Source organism: Bombus pyrosoma, linkage group LG7 (assembly GCF_014825855.1).
Source record: "Bombus pyrosoma isolate SC7728 linkage group LG7, ASM1482585v1, whole genome shotgun sequence".
NCBI classification, from domain to species: domain Eukaryota; kingdom Metazoa; phylum Arthropoda; class Insecta; order Hymenoptera; family Apidae; genus Bombus; species Bombus pyrosoma.
The window spans coordinates 15,239,306-15,263,890 of record NC_057776.1 but is presented as its reverse complement, the minus strand read 5'-3'; the positions used below and the strand labels follow the sequence as shown (position 1 = coordinate 15,263,890).

Sequence of the window (24,585 nt, the reverse complement as noted above, 5' to 3'; positions counted from 1 at the left end):
CACAAACCTTTAGATCGTGGGACCCGCAGATGTATTTCATGTCACGTCTATTCTGTTCTTCGTCGCAATTACAGTACTTTTGTTTCTAACTTCACCAACTTCCGTGTTTGAATCGAATATACAGTGGATTTCGTTTATTCGAACCTGTCACGGGACAATCGTAAATACTTCATATAACTAAAATTTATATAATAACAACTTACTGATTCCCCTTACTGCTTACGATTTCTCGTTCACATAATGGTAGTTCACGTTCAGATAAAGAAGTTCGATCCAGAAGTTTATTTAATCAAACACCAACTAAAATTTTGTTTAAATAAACGGAGCCTGTTCAAACGAACTAGTAATTGCACTCGACGCAAAATTATAAATTGCAGGGGGCGTGATAAAAACCTTTCGAATGATCGGTACTGCAGAGTATGTGACGTGACATTTCATAGCACAGACGAGGTGTACATTGTAGATGCCATCCTTATCGACGATTGAGTAATCGACGATTGAGACGACGAGTATCGTAGAGGACGTAAGAAACACTCTGACTTTTTGGTGATCGGCATTCCAGAATATTAACCTCGAGGTTTAATAAAGCGCCAAATCTGTATTATTTCTCGTTTATGCTACAATACTTTTCAATATTACGTAGGTATATCAGGAACTGAAAAAGTAGAATATTAACATAGACGATACATAGCATACATGATATTCAATGAAGTTCTATATTAAATTCTTTCATTATTTTCACATCATATTCAACATTATTAATTGAACACAAAATAAGATAACGAAACTGTTAATAAATAACGTTGAGAGTTATTCGTTTTGGAAATAAGATTCAAACTAATATGCAATTAAAATTCTTCACCTTATTCTTCTTTACCTATGAAACGTTAAATTTACAATGTAGATAAGTTGTAAATGTATTGGTACGTCTGTCACAGATTTATTAGAATTTTTAATAATTTTAAGTAACATTCTCGCACATTCTCCGTAGTACTTGTTAACTTTTCTTAAAGAAAGAAGTAAAGCTGCTTAAAATAATATTCATAAACTTTGTAATGTTTTATATCCTTAATGGAATAAATGTTCAAGCGAAACGGGAAAGTTGATTCATTTTTCACGGACATTAATAGTACAATGCGCAAAACATTTTTCAGAACGTTCACGCAAGTATGGAAAGGAATATATGATTCACAAAGTTCGAGAGATGGTTTGTATTGACATATGAGGGACCTAAACGATACGCCCAACCTCGGTCGATTTGTAGATGGAACGAGATATATTATTTTAGTTTTGGGTTTATACAAAAAGCCCTTCGTGCTGTTTATTTAACTTAACGTTCTTTATCCTTCTTTTCTTACCACATCCTTCCTCTGTTTCCATTCCGGAAGCAGCATAAATTTTTCCAACCACAGTTCGAAATTTCCGCGGAATTAATATCTTCGGAATTACACGGAATGCTATTTCAATGATAATTTTTAGAATTTCCGAGATTAAACGAGATCTCGGCTTCGTGATATTAAATTATTAATTACGTTAAAGTAATATAGTATATGAAAGTAATTATAGATGAAGCATTATCGCGCTATCTTCTCGAATAAGTTATCATATTATTCCTTTATTATCGTGTCATTTAAATTTTTCAGATAAAATTCAGTGAAATGAAAATTAATTTCAATATTTTCCCATCTTTTTTTATTATTCGAAATACATATTAAAACTCTTATTTAAACTGGCATAAAAATTCTCCAACTTTTACACGTTTGTTAAGTTAATCGTAAAATATCATCATAATCACGTATTTACTAATAAAATTACGTCTCAGATTTTCATTTCCAAGTTAAATAAATTAATTACGGGAGAAGAAGTTTAAAAATATATAATCATCGCGGTTTATAATTTATAGAAATAATTTATTGGACTAGCACTTATGCTTTGGTTACAATGATATTTACGATATCTAGATATTATAATAATCGATTTTCAAACATACATGAGTAGATAAATAAATAGCAGAATAATAAGGCACCCTGCAATAAATAGATTTTCTCGATTATTAGTACTTTTGTGAACGAAGAAACTTCTCGTTGGCGAGCAAAACGTTCTTCTTTTATTTCTCACGATATTCTCTTTAATGTCTTCACTGACAGATGTATTAGAAATAGGAAAGTTGTGGCTCGTGATTATGACGTAGTGACACGCTCTGATGTCCAGAATGATGGAAATTCTGTATCTCATGGTTTCCTTGCTGACCGCGGTACTGATTAGAACTAGATGACGTTGACGATGATACGTTGCAACTGTTGTTCATCAACATAGAAGCGTTCCCACCTTGAAGAGCAAACGGCCAAGACTATAAAAAGTATTGAGAAAAAATTTAGTCAAAGCTTCCTTTGAAATTGTCCATTCTGTCGATCGAAGGAACGTTAAAGCGAACTCGAGAAGCTCGTGTCGTTCAAAAACGTTTTCCTTCCGCGTGTTACAAATTTTATCTGACGATTTTGTAATAAAATGAACGTTCAATTTAGAGTTAAAGAATTTTTTACTATAATTTTTGTTACGCTGTCTTAAATCATTTTCAATCTTTCTTTTATTAGAGAACAATTTTGGTCGGTCGTAGAAACAAGAAGAAGGATGTAAATTCGATTGGCCCGTAATGCAAAAGGAATAAACGGTTGTTCTCCAAATAATGGAACTAACTAAAGACGGGTAGAAGCTTTGAGGGTGATCCGATCCACCTGGAGAGACGTAAACAGAGAACGTGTCTGCGAAGACGACGCGTTGTGACGCCGACTGGATCCACCTGGATACTCTGTTATTTTACGAACTCGTAATCGTGACACTGAAAATCGCAATTATGCAGGAAACTCGACAATTTGCTCCGCTTATTTTTAGATGGTTAATGTAGTTCCAAAATTTGTATAATAACAATGTTTAAGGCAATGTTTAACTTTGAACATTAAAAGAAAAAAAGAATCTTTTAATTTTTACAATACTATATTGTTATATTGTTGTATTACTATTATTATTGCGTTGAATCGACTCTTGCGAATGATCACAGAGTCAAATAAAAATCTTCATATTTTTATCAACATCAACGTATTCATGTGTTACACGCCATCTTACGCGTATCTTCTAGTACATTCACTTGTAAAACCCATTCTGAAATAATGACAATTTCGTATTGTCTAAAATACTTTGCAGCTTGAAAAATCCTTCGGTTTGTATATTTACTTGTACAGATCATCTTCTTTTACGACTGAAACTCTTCAATCATAAGAAGTAAAAATATCCACATTAATGACTACAATCTATTTAGGACGCCCAAAAGGGCGATAGTCAGTCGAAAATTAATTTTTAGAAGCTGATCAGACAAAATAAAGAGAAATTGATCGTATGTATTGAAAGAAACGGGAGAAACACAGTAAACAAATAAAGAAAATTACAAAGTAAAAGGAAACGATTGTTTCCTGAATTGTGAAGCAATCTTGAAGAATACACGAAAAAAAAGAAGACAAGATAATACATGGATAAGATAATACACATGAAAAAGCAGGAAGCTAATAATAACTTACAATAAAATAAAAAAAAGAAATAAACAATTAGAATGGAACACACTAAGTAATAAATTAAAAACCATACTACGCTACGTTACATCAAATTCTATCACACGCGTTTCGATTAACATAAACATCTTCTCAGTCTTTTATCAAAACAATTAAACTAAATTGCACAAATAAAACTTACCAACGCCAAAGATAAGGATCTGGTAGTCTCCGAGTGCGCATCCCCGTCATCTCGCAGAACCGCTCGAAGATGAGCAATGTAAGTAGCTGCTAAACGAAGGGTATCCAATTTGCTGAGCTTCGTATCAGCTGGTACCCAAGGTAAAGTTGTCTTTAATCTACAAAACGCCTTGCTGAGTACTCTCATCCGAGCCCGTTCCCTCGCGTTCGCCGCGTTTCTTGGCGCACGACTGTCCAAATCGTCTTTACTATACTTTTCTTCCGAAACGAATTCCTCTTCATCGGCTTCCAACGTCGGCGTCGAAGCGCGTCGCTTGCGTGGCATTTTCTGCAATTATTAATTGCTTCATTTTACCATGCAAATCCTTGCATATTAATTTCCTTCGAACCTTGTAGTTCCAATGTCGTAACGTGCTATTTTAATCATTTAGCAGCATCTGCAGGGAACAAGTTTCTTAACAAACGAGTTTCTTAAGATTAAAAAAAAAAAAAAAACAAAAGAATATTCTAACTTATTCACGTCAATACACGGAATTAAAGACAGCCTTGTTCGGGAAAGAGGATATTACTCTTGAGTTACAAACTATCTTCACTCATTTGAAATCATGTAAAATCTTCATTGATGTAAAATGTTAACGGGATCGAAGCAGAAGTTCAGAGTCAATTTCAACAGAAATTCCTTTCGCGTGTGAAACTTTGCGATGATTTCTTAGGATCCAGACAATATAGAAGATTCGGTACACATAGAACGTAAAGAAATCCTCGGGAAAGAATACCTTGTGATTTTCTTCACTGTTTCGTAAAAAAAAAAAAGAAAGAAAAATAATAACGAGATCAAAGCAGAATTTCGGAGCACCAATTCCTTTCCAAGCGTTGAAACTTTGCAAGGGTTGAAGATGGGACACCTCACCTTTGTCTTTCTTCCGACGAGTTTGATTTTTTCTTCGATCTGTATTATTGGAATGCCACGATAGCTCGCGACGCTCGCGCGAAACTAATTGTACGTCAAAACTGTTAGCCAAGAAGAGGAGGACGAAGAGGAGGACGAAGAGAAGGATGCTGAGAGGAAACGTAAGAAAGAGAAAAGAAAAGGAACATTGGCAGGGAAGAGGGAGATTTGAGACGCCTCTGAAAATCGGGCGGAGCTTTCTGAACAGTAAAAGCATCTTCCTTCGGCTTGGCCACGGCCTCCTCTTTTGCTTTTCCTCAAAGTTCTCGCCCAATCGTCTAGTTCTGCGTCATCTGCAGCCACCTGGTCCATCCTTTCCTCTTCTATCCTCTTTTGGAGCGCATATCCACGAATAGCGCTTTTTTCGTATGGAATTGACCTTTGCTCCGAATGTTTTTCTTCCGGATATCCGTCGCGTTTTTTTAAGTAGTTATTGTAGCCTGAAATCCTATTTAACATAATTAAATGCGTGAATTGAAAGTTAGATGTACTTAAGACTGATTTCAGAAATGAATATTTTGCGAAGGTTTTTATTTCGTTAGAAGATAATTCTTTGGTAAAAATTTCATAATCTTTGCAATACGTACAGTTTAGTTTTTATTAAATTTTAGTAAGCCGCTGTACAATGATTTCATTGTTTATGAATAGAATAAAGCTAATTTTATACATTGAACAAAAGATTTAAAGTTAATGATAAAAAACTTATTTTATATCCTTTGATTTTCATTATTAGTTCTTTAAATCGTAACAAACACAACAACATTTAGTGAAGTATTTATTTAACAAAATTCATTAACAATAATCATTTAGTGAGAAAAATTCGTTAATTCTTCACGATGGATTTCTCTTTACATAAAACTATCTTTAATCATCTCCTGTATTCTTTATTATCATAATCTTAAATTTGCTTCGGATTTTTCCCTAATTGGAAATTACTTTAAAAAAAGATTTCTTTTCAAATTTTTATGACTATACTAGATACGTATCTTAATGATATCATCAGATTAAATTAAAGGTATTTGTCTCGTGATGAGATCAATTTTCTGTTCCTGTTTTCTATTCAGTGTTACTACTTTTTTCCCTCTTGCAAAGATTTCGTGTAGGAGGAAAGGGCCGATTGATCTATTAATCCGGTTTAAATCCTCGTGAACGGGCTGTCGACCATTTCGTTGAAAGGAGGATTTGAAATGGATCCTGTAATACGAGGTATGCGGTGACCCAGTTGATCCTACTTATCCTAAAGCAGGAGTTGACTTATTGCTCGACAGATTCGTGAAAGTTCCTTCGCAATTTGACTCCTTTCCATGTAATTGACCATGTTCGCTTCTCAAGATATTTGTAACTAAACATTTGTATAGGACGGAATTTCAAAAGTGTGAAAATTACCGTGATCTCAGATTTCATCAAGATATATTGATTTATTGATACATTCTCATTCACTAAAATATTAAACTAGTTCTCAAATATAATTTTAATAATTAATTCTAAAACAATATACTGTAGGTATATGATAATATTTAATGATATAAATATATCATAATAAATATTAAAAATTAGAAATACTTTAAAAATATTTGTAAGAAATTACAGTACGATTAATTTCAATATAATAATTGTATGGTATAGACAAATATTTTTTACGTTTGTGTGATTAAGAATAATTATACGTAAATAAATATTATTAATATTCCACTAAATTGTTATTAAATTATTATTTTTCGAAGAATGGTTACAAGTAAATAATATTGAAGTGAAATTATGCCTTTGATAGAAATTATGTAAAGCTTAATAAACATTGTTCTTTAGATACATATTAAGTTTACATCAAGAACCATTTGTAATAAAGAAAGGTGGTACCTAGACATGAAAAATAAAAATGTTACATAGATAGATAAGTCGAAATTATTAGTTGATTTTCTGCTGTATCCTACAGTTATCGACATAGCTTCACATAGATGTCGACATTGCATTTGTCCGAGTGAAATATAAGTTGCTTGCAAAATTTTTAAAAGATACTTTATTTATAATAAAATCAAATTGTCTATTTCTTATTAAATTACAATATTTTGCCTAATGCGAGCGTAATTTGTTTATACATACATATACTGTTGCAAATTCACGCAGGATATTGTAGTTTAAAGTTTCGCGAAAGAAGGCGCTCGATGAGCAAGTAAATATGGCTGGCGAGATGCATCGAACGCATTTGCGAATCGTGAGTCGATTCGTACTCTTCGGTTGTTAATTTTTCGTGACTTTCTCACGTGTGCTAATGTTTCATTTGTGTGTTTCTAAAATAGTAATAAATTTCATTCAAAGTTTCTTAGTATACAACGATTAAACGACGAACGACGAAATACAGATAACGTTCCGAATATTGCAAGGAACGTTCCGGAAGGTAGCTCATCGTATAACTGAATTTTTAGCACGATCGGTCGTGTTTTTGAGAAAATAAGTAAGTACTAAAATACCCATAATCAATAACTAAGTTATTGACTTCCGATTATTAATGGAATTGCGTACTTCAAAGAGGTTAGGTTGTATATTTGTATACGAAACGCGATGAAGTTTATTTTGTGAAAACAATTGTTTGTGTATTATTTGAGTCCAAAAGTTTATCTTTTTTTTTTGTTAACAAATGCTGTATAAATTCTTGTGGAAGCTTTTAAAGTAAGTGTATATCTAAAATTTTATTTTACAAATAATATGGATTCAAATTTTTCAATAACTCTTTGTTAATAAAATGGAACATTAAACAATGACACTGTGTTGATTAATTTAGATTGGATTCAATAAATACATAATATGCTTTCTTTATAGTTATCATAAAAGTAAAGTTTTAATTATATAAGTATGACTGAGGAACATCAATTGCCTTCTGACTCTGATGAAGATGATGAAGATTATGTTCCTGATGGTGCAGACAGTGAGCCTGTGTCTGAAGTAGAATCTGAAGGTGATGCAGAAAGTGGTCCTGAGGATGAAAATGATGAAAATAAAAGAGAAACAACAAAGAGAAGAGGAAGAAAAAAGAACAAAGTCACAAAGTCTAAAATTAAAAAGCACAGAAGAACAAGAAAAAAAGTAGAAGATGAGATTGATGAAAAGCTAGAAGAAGAAGAGGAAGAAGAAGGATCAAAAGAAAAAAAAGAACTTACAGAAGAGGAAGAGAAAAAGAGAGCTGACTCTCTTTGGGCTGACTTTATGAAGGATACAGGTAAATAATTTAAGCCATAAATTGATTAGCATTGCTGAATTATACATATATTGCTGTTATTTTACCAATTATTGTATTTTTAATTTCTAAAGCAACGGTACCTAAATCTAAGCCACAAAGCGCGACAAATAAACCAAAAGAGAAATCACCACCGATAGAAAAGCCAAAAGTAGAAGAAAAAGTAAAGATAACTAAGGTATTTGAATTTGCTGGTGAAGAAGTGAAGGTCGAGAAAGAAGTCTCGATAGACTCTGCAGAAGCAAGACTATCTTTATCCTCTGCTGAAAATTCTGAGAAAACAGGAAACCCTGGTCCTCCTGCGGGACGAGGGTCCGGAAGGGGAAAAGGTTTTAAACGGGCTGGTTTGGGAGGTATTTCTTCTGTCCTTGGTCAATTAGGGAAAAAGGCGAAAATTAGTACTTTAGAAAAGTCCAAGTTGGATTGGGACAATTATAAGAAACAAGAAAATTTAGAGGAAGAAATTAGTACTCATAACAAAGGTAAAGACGGATATTTAGAACGTCAAGATTTCTTACAGAGAGCAGATTTGAGACAGTTTGAAATTGAAAAGCAGTTACGTAATGCGAACAGACGCAGTACACGGTGAATTTATATTTTCATGTATACGTATCTTTTCCCCAACAATGAGAACCAGGGATGGTATTGAGATAAATACCTTATTAGACTTGCCAATTGTCGGCGCTTATAGCACCTATTTAATCGAATTGTTTAAACTCTTATTAAATATCTCATGCCATATGTAAAAATGTGATTGCCTCGCTTGGCTTGACAATCGGCTGGATCTGTTTAAGAAGCGGTTGAGAGCCAATTCTGTGAGAAGAGACTGATCATTCCAATGTATTGAAGATAATATAGTATGTTACGTAATAGTTTAATTTACCATCCGCGAGCTTCGTCTCGATTCATTATATCACAGAACTTCGCATCGAAGCAGGATGTTTGAAGCTTGGTGCTTCAGAGACCGACGATATACATATATTTTAACAATAAACAAGCTCCAGAGATGTTTTTTATTTCGTTTCAATGGAGAAAGGATGATTGATGCAGTATAAATAGTGTAGGTATTTAATAAAATGTCGTTTGTATGATGAATGAATACATACAATATGTATTCGAGTATGTATGAGAAATAATCATGACATTTTTCTTTTTCATTTACGATCACTGCCTTGGGCGAGTCACATGGAACATTTTACTATATTTATAGACGAAATACACACGATATAAAAAACGTAGATTGTTGTTACAGATATTACAATTTTATATTTTTTCAGCTGTACCTATTTATGATACTTATTTGCAGAATTACGGCATGATATATCTGCAAAGATGTAGCGTGTCAGATTATAGATTTAATTGTTAGAACAATATTAATTTGAAAAAAAAAAACGATCTTGAAATTCTCAAAGCTCAGGTTTATAGATTTTAGAATACTTATAAAACAGTATCTTACGGATATGTACGAAACTTCTTTATGCATATGGACTATTTAATATCGTAAAAATAAAAGATGTACGTTAATATTTGAACACTCATTTCATTTTTATATTTTTGTGTATCGTATCTTGGATTGAATAGTATTGGTTAACGTTATTCAAAGTATCGAATAGATTGTTCATTGTTCTTGTCGTTCATATTATATGCTCCGCTTGGCGATGTACTTCTTTTTTCTTTTCTCTTAGCACAAAGCAGATTCTTAGTTCGTCAAAGGTCTTGGAAAAAATGATTCTCATGGACGCTGCTTAATACCTTCGTATGATTTATCGATTTGTAATTTATATTCGCATTACTTAATTATTAAGCGTACAAGCCATTAGCTCTTAAATCGAAGATATCTCTCAGTCCCGATGCAAACGAGTGGTTTTTGTCGTGCGATACTAGGCAGGCGTTTTTCGATCACTATTAATCACTTGTCTGTAACTGTATACGTTACAATGCTGGCGAATGTTCTGGCAACATGCAAAAGACTCGTGACGAACAATTTTCTCTCGCCTCGAGCCTACGAATCATAACTGTGGGTCAGCTCGTTCGTCTACGCCTTCTTGTATGTATAATTCAGCGCGTTTCTGAAACACGCGAAAGATATCCAGCACGACAAAATCCATTCGCTTGTTCATCGAGTCTTCGAGCACTTACATTGATTTTGTAAGCAAATACAAACGAAACATTTATCAGAAATACCAATTCATTGTTACCCTTATTTGCAGAATTTCACTTTCCTCCTCTCCTAAAATAAAAAAGAAAAAATAAGTTTACTTCAATAATATAATACCATCTGCTTACTCATTTGTTTTCGCAAATGCTTACTGGCGCATTTTGACTTCGGTTCTTTGAAGAAACTCTCGAGTAGCATCGGTCGGTGCATGTTCTGCATGTTTGTTTCCTATTATGTCTAGGTTCGAAACAGAAATATTAATAGCCATACTTGTTCGATTATTACCATTGCATATTAGTTTTTCATACCGACGGAAAGGAAGTTCAAATTGTTGTAGCTTCCTACGTAAATTGGACAGTCCTCTTGCAAATATGTTTCTCTTTGGACTAAATGTCAATTATAAAAATGTTATTCTATTTGCGATATACAGGAGGATTTATATATGTATATGTATATTATTTAATTGATCCTGACTTTGATGTAGGTGATTTGCAGCGACATTGTCGTGCCGATCTTCCTCTTCCAGGATTTGAATTTGGATTAGCTTTTGGATTGTTTTTTGGATTGTTTCTTGGATTATTTTTTGGATTATTTCCTTTCTTGCTTCTATTTCTCTAAAATAGAAACTTAATCTCTTAAAATTATGTTATTAGTATGAAGATTATTTATTTATTATCTTGAATTATGACACGAAGTTACTATTTTTATAAGAAATAATGGACAACTATACTGCCTCTCTTTTGTTGATTAAAGTTGGTTGCTTTGCATACCCTCTTTCTTATACAGCAACAATCATCATATTTTGAAAGCATTGGGCACGTCGATGGACATTTGCAATTCTTCCTTAGATCTTGCGAACTGGATCCTTTGACGCATATACAGAGAGGCGTTTGGTTCTTTTTCAACGTTTTACATCGAGATCTTATGCGCTTCTTCTTTCTTGGCGGACTTGCTTGCTTGCGAGCTTCTCGTATTCTGCGACAGTGGCAGACTCTTTTTTTGCGCGATCTACAACAGATCGACCTCGATCTGCCTGATTTTATTGATTCTCTGCTTCTTGTACTGTGGTTTAAAAATTAAATACTTATGAATTACGAAGAAAGTCCTTTTTAGTTCGACGCATGCACAGTGTAACGCTCATGATTATTCTAACACAGGCAAACTTTATAGTTTAAGACAAGTTTTACTCGAATTTTATGTAAAAATTGATAATTGCGACTTTATTAGGTATTTAGCGTTTAAAATCAGAGAAGTTAATATCTTCTTCTATGTATGTTTTATATCGACTAGTATAAGTTTGAATAAAGAAGTTATAGTAGAATCAGAAAATACTAATTGTACTAAATTTTACACTTTGATCTTCTCTTACACTTATTTCGCTTAAATGGTACATTAAAAAATATTTTCTGTCTTCCAAGTGAACCATTAGTTCTTCCTACCTTTGCTTCTCCAGCATCATAAAATGGGTGTTATATAATGTTATTAAAATGCATGATGAGTATAATATTACTCGACACGTTGGTATAGAATAATTACGAGCGATTCTAAGTACATTTAATCGTATTTCGAAATCCATGCGTGTTTATTATATTAGGTAACGTGTTAATTTTAACGAGTGTAGTAGGTATTCTGTGAATCACTGAAATGGCATGGGAATGAAGATCTTAAAGAATGCAAGATTGTAAAGGATCTGTCGCTACGATGCTCCTTGCAAAATATGCAGGTGGCTGCAACAAAGACTGTAATTTATTTATCACCCTCTCACCGTGTCCTCGACATCGATGTTGAACTTTCTACGGTCGATCTCGAAGCTTGGCACATTTTGCTGGAAATCAAATGAAAATCTTTATTCATAGAACATACCTTTTTATTTATACATCACGTAGTTTATATCTTCGTCGCATAACCATGAAAAAATAATTGTTGAAATTGAAATTAAAAAAAAAGAAAATGCAACGCAAAGATTATCTAAAGTACTTTCTACAACTCGTTGTGCGACTGCGTTTTCTTGATGTAGTTGTCCCATCCTTTGATTTGTTATTACTCGTAGGACGATGCCTTAAACGATACAATTTTTGCATGAAAAATATTCATACCACTTTTACAATTATTTTCAAGTACCTTGATGGGTGTCGATTCATTGGACATATAGGATCTTTACAATTTTTCTTTTTCATCTTTCGTTATTTTCTGTTAAATTTGTATCTGGATTTGATAAATATTCAAATGGAGCATGTAGTATTAATTTTGCTCTATTATTATTGCATATTTCAAATAAAATCTGTATCGATAGTACGGTTTATTTAAACAATCTTATTTTAAACGCTCGTATCTATTTTTTCATTAACCTCCTGATTTCACGGAGGACTCAGCGTTTTCTTCTCTTTTTATTGTATCGTACATTTTCTTGAAACCATTTATTCATCTTAATAATTAATAGCAATCATATTCAATGGTAACTTTCTTTCGTTATAATTTGTCATCTTCATTTTTTTGTGTTTTAAAACATAAATTTCATGTAACCTATTGATTTCACGAGTTGGTCTGACAGGTGATCTTGTCGAGAGTATGTTTGAGCGTTTCGAGTGCAATTATCGCGAAAGCGGCTTCAATCATGTCTCATTCACGTGATATATTTGTGTGATCTGAGTCAGTATGGTTATCTTGACGTTTCAACATTAGCTAATTGCTCGGTCAAATATCTTATCCGCAATATCGAATATTGAGAAATACGATAGCGGTGACAATACAAAATATTAAAAATTTGCCAATGCAATCATTGCAGCTGATTTTTAGAATTTCACTAGATATCATTTTTCCGATAACTACACACCTGCCGATTTCGCAAATAATTTCTCAATATTCCCTTCGTATTAATTTCACAGATTAACTACATCCTACCTTTATCTTCTAGAAAGAAGTTTACATATTTTTTTACAGATAAATCAATTTTTTATCTTTAACCAAATTAATTAAATCGACCGAAAATATAAAATGTATGATCATCGGTATAAATATACCAACAACTCGAACACTGGAACAAGAATATCACGCTAACAAAATGAAGTTGTTCTTGCAACCTGCTAAAAAACCAACAAGAAATCTGCCGAAAAAACGACCGAAAGAAAAAGGAGAAACCAAAAGAGCACGAAGAAACTTGTTCGAGTCGTGAGCTTCTCCAAAAAAGGGTTCCTTTTATCGATGCGTTAAACGTGGCCATGAAAATGTCTCTGACAGCGTTTCTGACAGTAAAATTGAATTAAAATCCACTTTGTGACTTATCAGGATGACGGAATCATGGCGGAAGCAACCAAATACTCGCTGCGGGTCGAATTAATTAACCGACAGGTTGAGTAGGTAATCGGTTTTGAATGAAGATGTCCGTGAAACGCGAGTCACAAATTTTTAAGTACCGGAGGGTACGTTGCTTTTTCTCGAGCGGATCGCAATCGCGATCTCGAAGGTGTCGCCGACGTCGTAAAACCGAATTATGATACACCGTGCGATGAAGATAAAAGAAGAGGGCGAAAGAGGAAGCCGCGCGAAGCGGAGGTGGAACGGTGCGTGGATTGTTGAACGTGTGTGCAAAACGGCAGCAGGATTATCGACGCCAGTCTGGCGGCCGTTAGTTGTGGCCTTGCCATCGGCAGTTTATTCACGAACCGGAATATCTGTTCGACCGTTCCTCCGGCAACCTCCATACGTTTCAAAACACCTCGAGCGAGCCTCTCTTCTTTTGCTCAGAGAGAGTGCACTCGTTACTTTCCCGATTCCTTGACGAAACGATGCATGTGCATACACGGCGAGATTATTTCGATCGACGGATTAAGTACCATGCTGCTGTGGAACTCGTCTTTGTAGAATAGATAGAGCCGGTCTGGAGATAGTTTCGTTGATGTTTTTGATGGTAGTTGTATATATGCATGACGATATAAAAGAAGTTTTGTCACCTTGTTTTTAAAGAACTTTTAAACGAAATAAGATAGATATGTCGTTTATCAATAATTTATCGTTTTATTATTACAATTATGTGCGAAGTACGATAATGACGAAATGGCCATCTCTAGCTGCTTTACAAATGCGTGCTGTCTCAGTGACAATTTTTATAACATTTTCACGTAATTCCTGTGTTATTTGTTCATTTTTCTGTCGACAATAAAGAAATTTGCTAAATTTTTCATCGTTCGAACAACAATGGTCGAACGATAATAAAACTTGTTGTAATTTTCCTTCTGTTTGCACAGCGAATAATTAATTTTTCAATAAATTGTTTAACGATAAGTTTTTATTACCGTAACAAGTTATCGAGGCATCGAATGTTGTACGATAGAATTCGATGGTATGTACTACACGATTGTTACCATAAAACTGTCATCACACTAATAGAAAACAAATGTAGAATAAGGCAGAGTTCTATTTAAGTGCTTCATTTTTACATTTGTTAAATTTTGTTTTATAAAACTCTGATAGAAGACTGAATATCAGAAGATAATGCCATTACTATATCAACGACGAGGAACGTCCATTAGAGTCTTATAAAAAATTATTGTATTACGGTACGTAGATATCGAGAGTGCTTTGTTTCTCATTAAACAATTTGAGGGAAACGATCAACCTTCTTCCTCATTTTTGTTTAAATGCCCGTGGCAATAAATGATAATAGGTCGTTATTCATCATAAACGTGTCCATCAATAAAACGTTAATCATATGCTTGGTTATAATTGCGATCTGGAAGGAAATTATTCGAATATATTATATCGATGAAAAATAATTTGATGTAGTAAATGTGAATTATATTCGTTATTTTCTTGCTTGTTTGTCGTGTCAATATACGCGCATACGTGGTAAGATTAACACGACCGTTGAACCAATTATTTATATTTGAAGAAGATAATAAATGTTATTAAAGGTGTTATTTTGTACGATAAAGTAGAATTTTATTTATTTTGTGGTGTAGATTATAATTGGCTACACGTTCGGAATACGGATACTGCGAAGATATTGTAAATGGAAGTGTACCGATTTATATATTGTTAGCCGTATTTGATGTATTTAACAATGGAGAATATAGAATTTGATTAATTTGAATAGTGACGAAAATTAGGTGTATCGTATATGTTGATAAACATATACGATGCTTAGTAAATATTTGATAATTCTATTAAGCATTTGCAATTTAACGAGGCTAATCGATAAAAGAATAAGTTGGGCTTAGCAACGAGCCATGAACTTTTTAGTAAAATTAATACGACAAGACCTAATTAGAAACGAGTTTTCGAACATTTCAAATGTAGGCAACATCTCTTGCTTTTAGTAATTAAAGCTTTTTGTATTTCTACTAAATTTTGTAATCGATAGACAGTAAAATACTGCTACGATTAATTGTTTCTGAAAGAAGAATTTTTATATTGATTCTGCTGTACCAGTGTAAGGAAAAAATACAGTTAAGTTCGCGGTAACTTCCAACATTGTCTCAAGTCTGAGGACTCCAACCCTGTAGACAGTAACTTAAAATAACCAATCCCTTAAACACCTAAAGAAAAGGTCTTCATAAGCGTCCGAATACTATTATTAGTTGGCCAAAAGTCTTCTGGCGGAATTCAACGGTAGTGTTGCTAAAATCCGCGCGAAACGAGACGTTCCAGGCGTCTACGTTTAAATTTAAACTCGTTCCAAACGCTGCCTAACAATTCCTTCAGGACATTTCGTCGCAACGCGCGTATTACGATAATCAACATATAGACACGTACACGTGAACGTGCTTTATTACGGGCATTGTTATGAAGTGTTAATAATTAAGAGTCGGCTGGGCTTTACGCGAAAACCATTACCGTCTATTTTTAAGCGTCGCGAAACGAGGCTTCAATGCGTTCACGAACGCCATAATGGATCCGCGTGAAAGGATATTCTTTGTGCTCTTTATTGGGCAAACTGTAACGAGCGGCGGACATGTTACGCGCGCTTTATAACGCATTGTGAAAACCGTCTTCGCGTTTTTTCGACGACTAGAAAGAGAACTTTGAGCCCCGAGGTTTCGCGGATGATAATTACGGTAAAAGGGAATTTCTGCAGTTTTCGTGGTGGTAGGAGCGCGATGGACACGAAGAAAAAGGAAAAGCTCCTCCCATGCTGTGTTTTATCGAATAACAAATTACAAAGGGACGGCTGATAATAAAACCGTGCACGGCGAGTCCAAAGTAAATTACACACGGTTGATTGCACGGATGATCTAAGAGCAAATTTACGAGAACGGATCGGGGGCAGAGCTGTTATTTCGTATAAAAGATCGGGACATTACACATTCAGCAAAGAAATTATAATAAATGCATAGAGGGAAAACGCGGCTCTTCGTTGCGTGTTTTGTTAAGGTCGTTTAATTCTGTTCCGGCACCGGAAAACTGCTCGTAATTCTTTTCTCACGGCGGAAGGATAAGCTGATGGATCATCGCAGGAATTGTATGCGGTTATATAGGTTTGATCTTAGTATCTTATAATTAATAACGTTGCGATAAAGAATTGTTATGTACGATAAAGAGATAGAGGCGAACGAGTTTAGTATTGCAATTATAAGAAATATATATGAGGAACTAGAATTTTTAACTTATAAATTAGAGAGAATTTTATTCTACTGATTAATATTTATTGAGATAAGATTTAATGAAGACATTGTTTAAAATGCTGGCCTCTTGTAGTAGCACAAGCATTACATTTAACAGTGACAGCTATAATTGGAATAATTGGAATTGTTCAGGTCATATTTGATGCACCGCAGCTACGATTCGATCTCATCTTCGTTCAACAGATGATAACATAAATAAACAAGTGTAAATAAATAAGTGAGAAAACGAAAACGTTTTTGTTTCTTTCTTCGCGATCTTCTTCAAAATAGAGCAAAAGCAAGCAAATCTCTGCAGGACATTTTTCCTAGTTTATCGTTCCCCTTCACGTTCCCGAAGTTTTCACGTTTAAATTTGAGACCTCCTGTATATAGTTCTATATATATATATTTTCGGCATTGTAATTAATCGTATGATCTTTTTTATATTCAAACGATCAATACCTTTGTCTAAAATTGTTCTAACAATAGAAGAAATAGATTTTACTTGTTCGTTAAAAGTAAGAAAAAAGTAAGCGTGACACCCACGATTAGTCAAATCTTTCTTTACCGGACCTTCGATTCTTCTTATTTCTATTCGATCATACATATGCAAAAGATGACTTCGTTATATACCCGCTGTTAATTTACATAATTGGAAGTACGTGCCTCTTTTTTCTCTCGTCAAGTGAACAGAAGCTGTCCAGCAACGCGACAAACGGAGGATAATCAATGCTATCTCTGCTCGGAACGTTTCCCTCGGTAAATGTAATTTCGGTGCACCTGAAGGAATCTGCAAGGCAAAACCAGAAGATCTATTTTCATCGCCGTCCCTCTTTCACGATCGAGAATTCACTTCGGTTTCGACAATTTTTTTCGAGGAGGTCGCGAATAAAATGCAGTAACGTACTTAGCCAATACACAGTACTATTCATACTTGTTAATTGCTGCGTGTTTCGTTTCAAATTTTCTCGCTTCTCTTTATTTTTTAGAACAATTTTACGGTGCATTTCATTTTGCTATTTTGGAATATAACAGTGAATGATAGTCGAGAGAAAGGAGCTTCGTGTGAAAACCATACTAAATTAGCGGTGGAAAATAAAAATTATTGGAGTAAAAGTTGAATTGAAATCTAATCGAATAAATTAGAATTTTGATAAGGATTTCTTATTCATATCACGAAACTATTTGTTTATTATCGAGTCGTTAAAATTGAGTTGAAGTTGAAACATCGAAGTGTGATCATGTTCTTTAGTTGCCTGTGAAACTTCTGATTCGTGCAATGATAAAGGAAAGAAACATTAAGCACAGACGTAAACGGATATTCCGTTACTGGAAAATTTCCGGGGTGCTGTTACAAGCTGGCATACCTTCTGAATACGCCACTGATAAAATTCCAGGAATTCCTTTTGCCAGAAACGAACTAGACGAGACTAGCAATAAGATTGATTTGCACTACCAAGATTCCAGCGTCTGGTTTTACCTTGCGTGCCAACCAAGCAGCTCGGAATTAAACTTTATCCTCCACTTTTATTTTCGCCACTACACATGAACTTGTTACTTGAAATCATAGTAACAAGCGTTCCAGTTCCTGTCAAGCTGAAATTTCGGGAAAGTCTATTTCCAGAGATACGATATCTTCTATACCTTTCTTAAAATAAATAAAATTGATCAAATATGAAAGTTTATGTTTATGTTACATTAGTATGGAAATAGAATGATTTTACATAGAAAATATGATCGAATATGTAGAACGAAGTTTTCCAATGTGAGATTTTCTTTTCCTTTTATAGAAAATTAAGTTTGAAAAACATCTCGGCATACGGGTATCTAAACTTTAATTGTACGAAACTTTCTATAAACGAAGATTTCTATCGTTATTAGACTTCTCTAAGAGTAAAATTGTAACCACTTATCGTCTTCATTCATTTTTCTTCACATTTTTAACTGACAATGGTTTACTGATAGCGTTACACGGGTGGTCGAAGTTTAGGTGCATTTATATTCAAGGACTTCTCAAACATATAATATTACAAAAAATTATAACTTATGTTACATTTCATGAATATACAGCCTGTAAGACTCATTTATTCAAATCGCGCATTAAATCATAGGTCGAGTATATTTCTCCTATACATCATCTTGCATCAACAACGAACTTGTACTAAAGAAACACTTCAATATCGAGGCAGTAACGCGAAGTCAGACCGAAACTCGACTATCTAGTTCATTTATCAAAGTGTAACATTTCAACCTGGTAAAAATCATAATGCTAAAAGCGTCCGTGGACGTGCTGTCCGTTTATCTGGCTAGAAATTTTTTCGCCAGTCGAATAGCCTAGCGTTGAGCGTAGAATCCGAGCACGGATAAGGCCGGCTCGTTCCTGTGGGGGGGCTAAAGTAAAAAAGAAGACGTCCACTCGAAAACGCAGAGACCACTCGTGCCTAAAAGCACTTGGATCGGTATGTGGATCAATTATACCAAAGAAACGTGGTACGAATTAATGCGTGCCAAGACACAGGGCGTAAGAAAAGAAAGACTCGGGCTCGAAGTGGAACCATTCGACTCCTTTTTGTCATGTCCTTTCGTACTTAATTCTCCTCCAATCCAACGGCACAAAGCGTGCATCGCCGTTGCCATGTTTGTTTTAACGAGCCATCGAGATGAAATAATTTCATCGACTAACGACCCCTGACACCGTTCGATGTTCGAGCAACTTGTATTTCGCATGTATCTAACTTTCAATTAACTCACGGAAATGTACCTCTCGCGCGGTATATTTCTCAGTACGTCTTTTTTTCCTCTTTCCTATTACTCTCCTTCTCCTTCGTTCTCTTTATCTTTTTGTTTTCTTCTGTCTTACGGTAAAATTAACCTCTTGTCTGACGTCCCTCGATCTTCGCATAAAACGAACGCTAAGAAAACTCGATCCCTCTCATCATCGAGGAACCGTATTTCCGTTTTGTACTCATTATCGTTCTCTTTCTCCTCTTCGATTTTCCGTTTCGCTCATTTTTTTCCCTGGCCAGTCTCTCTGTCACCGATGGTTATGCCTTTCGTTCTCGTTTAAAAGCTTATGTTTTATGAATGGAGAGAGATAGGAAGATCGAGTCGGTTCGCGGATCTATTCCGCGGCGCAAAGGGCACGCAAAAAGCCGTCGAGCGGGGGACTTTAAAAGGAAACAAGCTGAAATTGCTGTAGCTAGCGTAGCACCGCGTAATTTGTGTCTGTTTGCATCTTTGTGCGTCTGACGCTGCTTCCCGCAAAGGCATCCCCTTTGATCGCTTCTAGTTAATGAAAGAGCATTAAAATTCTATGGAAGTGCTTCGTTTTTCTTTGATAATGTGGAAATTGATAAGTTCCTGTATCGATGTTGACGGTATTATCTAAGGAAATTGCTCAATGTACATAAATTCTTACGATTAGCGATGTTCGTTCTTTTCCTGTAAGTTTTACGATTTTTATGGGAAGACTGATTTGTATAAGTGGTATCGATAGAATGTGAATGTCGATTTCCTTAAAGTTATTTTAAACTTACCACTTAAAATTACTTAAAAATGGTATCTTACACACGCGTGTGAATATTCAAACTTCTCGCTCTATGGGAAGGTACTTTGTATTTTTAATTTCAATACAAATACCGATGTTATGATTATAATTATTTTTTCGTTTTCCGAGTGAAGAATTTTATTCTGATTAAGTAAACTAATTTTTAACGTTGTATAATGTTATTAGAATTTGCTTTTCGAACTACGCAAAGCATTAAAGTTTCTAAAACTGCGATGCTGAATTACAAAGATCTGCTTCGTAGCTTTTGCACTATATATATATTTCAAGTTACATATTACTAAAGAATCGAACCTTTATGTAACGTGTGTCACACTATATAACTATTGCTCAACTATTCTTTATACTACATTATATTGTACTTCGAATTTGATAAATAATGCTCTAAGCCAACATATTCCTAACAAACAAAGTATTTCTATGCTTTCTATATATTTCTACAAAAATTGATGTCCTAATTAAAATTTAACGCACCTCGATGTTATTATTCATCAGTACACAAATATTTATCGAAGCTACAACTTCACTAGAAAATATGAACATAATCGGAAATTAAAAAGGTTCGAGAACAGACGATGCGATATCAAAACATCCAAAGAGCTACGCGATTAAACTACATTATACCATATGATCGATCGTTTAAGTGGATATTCCCTTGACGATGGACCGTTACTGTTCAACAGCTTCTTTTCCCATCTTTCTTTCTGTCGTAACGTCCCTCCGTTACACCCTCCGTGTAAACGAACTCCCTTTGGCTAAACGCTTCTTGGTGGCCACAGAAGACAAGCGTGTCGAGAAGACGTTCGGTTTCTTTTCTCTCGTCAGAGCTACCCTTTTCATCTCGCTCGCTCTTTCGCTCGCTCCTTTCTCCTCGTTCGAGCGAGCATGTTTTATGGATAGCCTTCTAGAGCTTTCGCGGCGCCAGCTCTTCCATAGATACATCGACCGGTCGTTGTATCTACTGCTATCATGAGCGAGCCAGGAACGTAAACGTAAATGAGACATTGGAATTAATAGCGAGTGCCCGGTCTCCACAATGTCGTGAAATTTGACGATAAATTATTTCGGAAATGATCGGCGGATAATACCATTCTTCTATGGCGGATTAATGTAGGACGTAGAAAGTCAGTAGGAAGTGAATTTGTATCGATCCGCGAAGATTCTGTAATTAATTTATCTTTTGTCTTGATTACGTAAAGCAGATAATCTGAGAACGATTGTTTGCTAATAGAAAATGCGATCTATGAAAGAAAGTGAAATTTCTGAACTTTGATCGATCGTGGATATTGTGTGAATAGGAAGGAACACGTAGATAGAGTTTAATTGGGTTTTTGAAGCATTTAGTGTAGGATTTATTAAAATATAATTGAGCCACTGAGAATCCACATTGGCTAATTGCATCGATTGAAAAGTAGAGAAAAGCCATGATATACAAATGCTCTTTGAGAAATCGAAATTAATCAGATACTTATCGGATACATATCAGATATTTATAGAATCTCTCTAATGATACTGGGCATGAATTCCATGATGATTTAATATTATTTATGTTAAGGTTTACTTTTGTTCTAGATTCATCAGAAAAAGTTTTATCAAAATCTGAATATTTTTCATTTTACAATATTATAAAGATTATTTATTATATAAATATTGATATGATATATATATACATGATATGATATGAAATAGAGAATGTACGAGGAAAGATAAAATTATAAAAATTAGAAAAACACATATTATAGATACTGTCTCGTTTATTAAATTCCTCATTTACATTGTGTTAAAATATTACTTAGCATATCTTATGTTTTATAGAATAGTAAAGATTGCTTATGTTAAGGGAATATTTCAAAGTACAATAAATGGAATATTAATGTATACATTAATGGAGGGAGAGAAGAGATGGCTTGTAATTGACTGATTATAAAAATTGAACAAGTAAAAAGGAATATATGTAAGGATAGAGTGAAATACAGCGGAGTAACTGGATGGAATAACTGTAAAAGTAGAAATTATATTTTCCTGAAGCATTCGTAAAAATATCAGAATAATTTTGAAGATAGAATAACAGTTTTATATTAGAAAGAAAGAAGTATTACAGATATTCCGTTATTATTCATTAGTAATTACATACTCAGATATTTAATAAAGTATATAATAAAGCTTCTCCTAATTAGTTTAGTTAGTCATTGTCTCCTTTCCTAATAGAACGTTATCATACGTGAACACAAGAAATTTCCACAAGTGCGACGTATATTTCGAGATTTAACAATGTCAAGAGTTCATTTAATGACACGTGATGAATGAAACTTCAGTGAATGTTAATTTCAAACAAGTTGTGATGATTGAATGGAATCTGAAACAAAATTTGGTCAGACCATGTTTGGTAAAAGCTGTACTCATTTCCGATACATTAACCATAGTGGAGGACTCATTTTGTGACAACGAAATTCGTCGACACTAATGAGAATTACTTGTCTGACTCATACCTCGTGATGTAACCTTCGTTCTTATGGTACTTTAAACAGGTGTGTCAAGATTTAAAAAGATTCATGGACTTTCCACTCGGTAGTGCAAAAATTTACTTGAAAGGAGGACAAATGAAAGAAATATAACGTAAAATAATATTGGAGCTTTTACGTGCTACTTCGTTTCGTATGAAAGATTTTTAATTTTAATGACATTTTACATTTATTTTAAATTTCTGCATCTCTGTATAACGAACGAAAAGGGAAAAAGTATTCTTTGTTAATGGCTTTTCAAAATAACAAACTTTATCATGAAATACATTATTCAAAAAGTACCGTGTATTTAATCAGTTGAATGCATCAATTTGTTTTAACTTCTACTGTTTTCTTTCTTCCAATTAAATATTTTTAATGTCTTACAAATATAAAAAGGATGTATTTAAAGATAGGGGAGTGTATGTAAGATGAGCTAGAATTAAACAATTTATTAGATTATAATTCAAAATTGCTATTTATTGAAATATTCCATAAAAATAATTTCTTTAAATTATTGATAAATCACAATATTTATGTTGCAATTGATATTGAAAGTTATTCAAGAATCAGAAACTATTGTGTCTTTATTATATACTTATAGTAATAATAGACTGACCTAAAAATAGCTAAATTTATGAAACAACTCATTACTAATTCATAAATGCGCTTCATGTATGCTGTATCAGCATATACATCTCTTTAAACACAATCTAATAGAGGATTAACTTAATAGTCCTCATTTAGGATCCCAGTTGGTAACCGGTTTTAATTAACCGGTTTTTAATTAATCCCTTTGTTGTTATGTACGCTTTATCGATATTTATTATTATACATTTATAGCAATTCGAAATTGGCTTCAAAAATGCACAAAGTCATGAAAAAACGAGATACTAGCTCAACATAAATACCCTTAATGACGATTATAATATACATACTTCTTTAAAGGCGATTCAGTAGAGAACCTACTTAATGGTCCCCACGTTAGAAGAGTCCAGCTGACGTAACCGATATTTTTAACTGAGCCCTTTTGTTTCGCCGATTCGTGGTCCTGTTTTATGTTCGTCCTTCCAGTTTGCCCCATTCGCCGCTTTCACGTCGACCCCTCGTAATGTCAGCCACGAGAGTGTTTGATCTTTCAACGAGGTTTCCGTGAATTTCAAAGGTTCGTCTCGCGGAGGCGGCGTTTAAATTCCATGTATGGCCGAAGCAGCCGGAGAAAGGAATTTGTCGTCTGCAAGGCGACTCTTTAGATACGACTATTATGCGTCCTGCGAGGCAACCATTACAGAGTGAATACAAACGAGCTTCTGATGGCGGACCAGTCTTCCCCCCTTCAGAAATGAAGTCGTATTTCGTAGAACGAACCGTACCCGTACGCGTACAGTAGCGGTTGCTGTATCGGACAGGTTTTAATTCGCGAATCTCCTGTATTCTCGTACCAACCTGCTAAAACGTATGTGCGATAATGTAATAATGATGTGACACAGTTTCTCGTCCTTAACCCGAGCGGGATGTTGGAGAACAATGGAATAATGGAGGAACAGAAAAAATAATAGAGCTTACAAAGACGAAGAATTATACGACAGACATACAGCTTGTGAATTAGTAGAGTATTATGGTAAAATGAATAGCGTGAAATAGTAGAAATTAAAAAGTAAAGAATTACATTACAGTGCCTATAGTTTGGAAATTGTAATATCACTGACAGTAAGTGTTGTGATGAAACGATTTAATTATTAGATTTTAACGCGTAAACATTGTGATCTAGAGACTTTTAAATATTGATGTTGTTTTATAGATCATCAAGTCGTATCTCGATATAAATTTTTGTTTGT

At 34.1% G+C, this 24,585-nt stretch overlaps 4 protein-coding genes across 7 annotated transcripts in view; 1 reads left to right on the top strand and 3 right to left on the bottom strand.

Annotated features, from left to right (window-relative positions):
* Positions 1–360, bottom strand: part of LOC122568995 (cyclin-dependent kinase 14) — a 78,392-nt gene extending 78,032 nt beyond the window's left edge. Inside the window, exons 1-2 of the mRNA XM_043729424.1 lie at positions 204–360; positions 8–144 (exon numbers count right to left, since the gene is read on the bottom strand). The gene's annotated coding sequence lies outside the window, so the exon portion shown is untranslated. The remainder of the gene's footprint in view (positions 1–7; positions 145–203) is intronic.
* Positions 361–1,728: 1,368 nt separating this feature from the next.
* On the bottom strand, positions 1,729–5,549 carry LOC122569003 (transcription factor 21). Of its 2 annotated transcripts, XM_043729440.1 has the most exons (4): positions 4,654–5,549; positions 3,998–4,071; positions 3,745–3,901; positions 1,729–2,350 (listed from the first exon to the last, which is right to left on the bottom strand). In XM_043729440.1, the coding sequence occupies exons 2-4, from the start codon at positions 4,066–4,068 to the stop codon at positions 2,153–2,155; spliced, it is 426 nt and encodes a 141-aa protein (XP_043585375.1). In that variant the 5' UTR covers positions 4,069–4,071; positions 4,654–5,549; the 3' UTR covers positions 1,729–2,152. The 2 variants fall into 2 exon arrangements, with proteins under 2 accessions (XP_043585375.1, XP_043585373.1); XM_043729438.1 differs by having other exon boundaries at positions 3,745–4,071.
* Positions 5,550–6,855: 1,306 nt separating this feature from the next.
* On the top strand, positions 6,856–17,363 carry LOC122569085 (craniofacial development protein 1). Of its 3 annotated transcripts, XR_006317322.1 has the most exons (4): positions 6,857–7,144; positions 7,510–7,906; positions 7,999–8,984; positions 13,023–17,363. XR_006317322.1 is itself a non-coding variant. In XM_043729590.1 (3 exons), exons 2-3 carry the CDS (start codon positions 7,543–7,545, stop codon positions 8,511–8,513), a joined length of 879 nt encoding a protein of 292 aa, XP_043585525.1. In that variant the 5' UTR covers positions 6,856–7,144; position 7,542; the 3' UTR covers positions 8,514–10,445. The 3 variants fall into 3 exon arrangements, 2 of the variants coding, with proteins under 2 accessions (XP_043585525.1, XP_043585523.1); XM_043729590.1 differs by lacking the exon at positions 13,023–17,363 and having other exon boundaries at positions 6,856–7,144; positions 7,542–7,906; positions 7,999–10,445; XM_043729588.1 differs by lacking the exon at positions 13,023–17,363 and having other exon boundaries at positions 7,999–10,442.
* Positions 10,059–13,027, bottom strand: LOC122569086. The gene is made up of 7 exons (XM_043729591.1): positions 12,204–13,027; positions 12,060–12,140; positions 11,848–11,907; positions 10,853–11,144; positions 10,557–10,696; positions 10,235–10,468; positions 10,059–10,154 (listed from the first exon to the last, which is right to left on the bottom strand). Exons 1-7 carry the CDS (start codon positions 12,257–12,259, stop codon positions 10,139–10,141), a joined length of 879 nt encoding a protein of 292 aa, XP_043585526.1. The 5' UTR covers positions 12,260–13,027; the 3' UTR covers positions 10,059–10,138.
* Positions 17,364–24,585: the final 7,222 nt, after the last annotated feature.

What these genes read in the sequence shown, in the direction of transcription:
- LOC122569003 (XM_043729438.1), bottom strand. Translation starts at nt 4,068, where the DNA reads ATGCCACGCAAGCGACGCGCTTCGACGCCGACGTTGGAAGCCGATGAA. An exon ending in GATCCTTATCTTTGGCGTTG is followed by an intron (nt 2,351 to 3,744) that starts GTAAGTTTTATT and finishes TACTTTTTATAG; the next exon opens with TCTTGGCCGTTTGCTCTTCA.
- LOC122569086 (XM_043729591.1), bottom strand. Translation starts at nt 12,259, where the DNA reads ATGAAAAAGAAAAATTGTAAAGATCCTATATGTCCAATGAATCGACAC. An exon ending in ATGAATCGACACCCATCAAG is followed by an intron (nt 12,141 to 12,203) that starts GTACTTGAAAAT and finishes GTATCGTTTAAG; the next exon opens with GCATCGTCCTACGAGTAATA. An exon ending in CGCACAACGAGTTGTAGAAA is followed by an intron (nt 11,908 to 12,059) that starts GTACTTTAGATA and finishes TTTGATTTCCAG; the next exon opens with CAAAATGTGCCAAGCTTCGA.
- LOC122569085 (XM_043729590.1), top strand. Translation starts at nt 7,543, where the DNA reads ATGACTGAGGAACATCAATTGCCTTCTGACTCTGATGAAGATGATGAA. An exon ending in TGACTTTATGAAGGATACAG is followed by an intron (nt 7,907 to 7,998) that starts GTAAATAATTTA and finishes TAATTTCTAAAG; the next exon opens with CAACGGTACCTAAATCTAAG.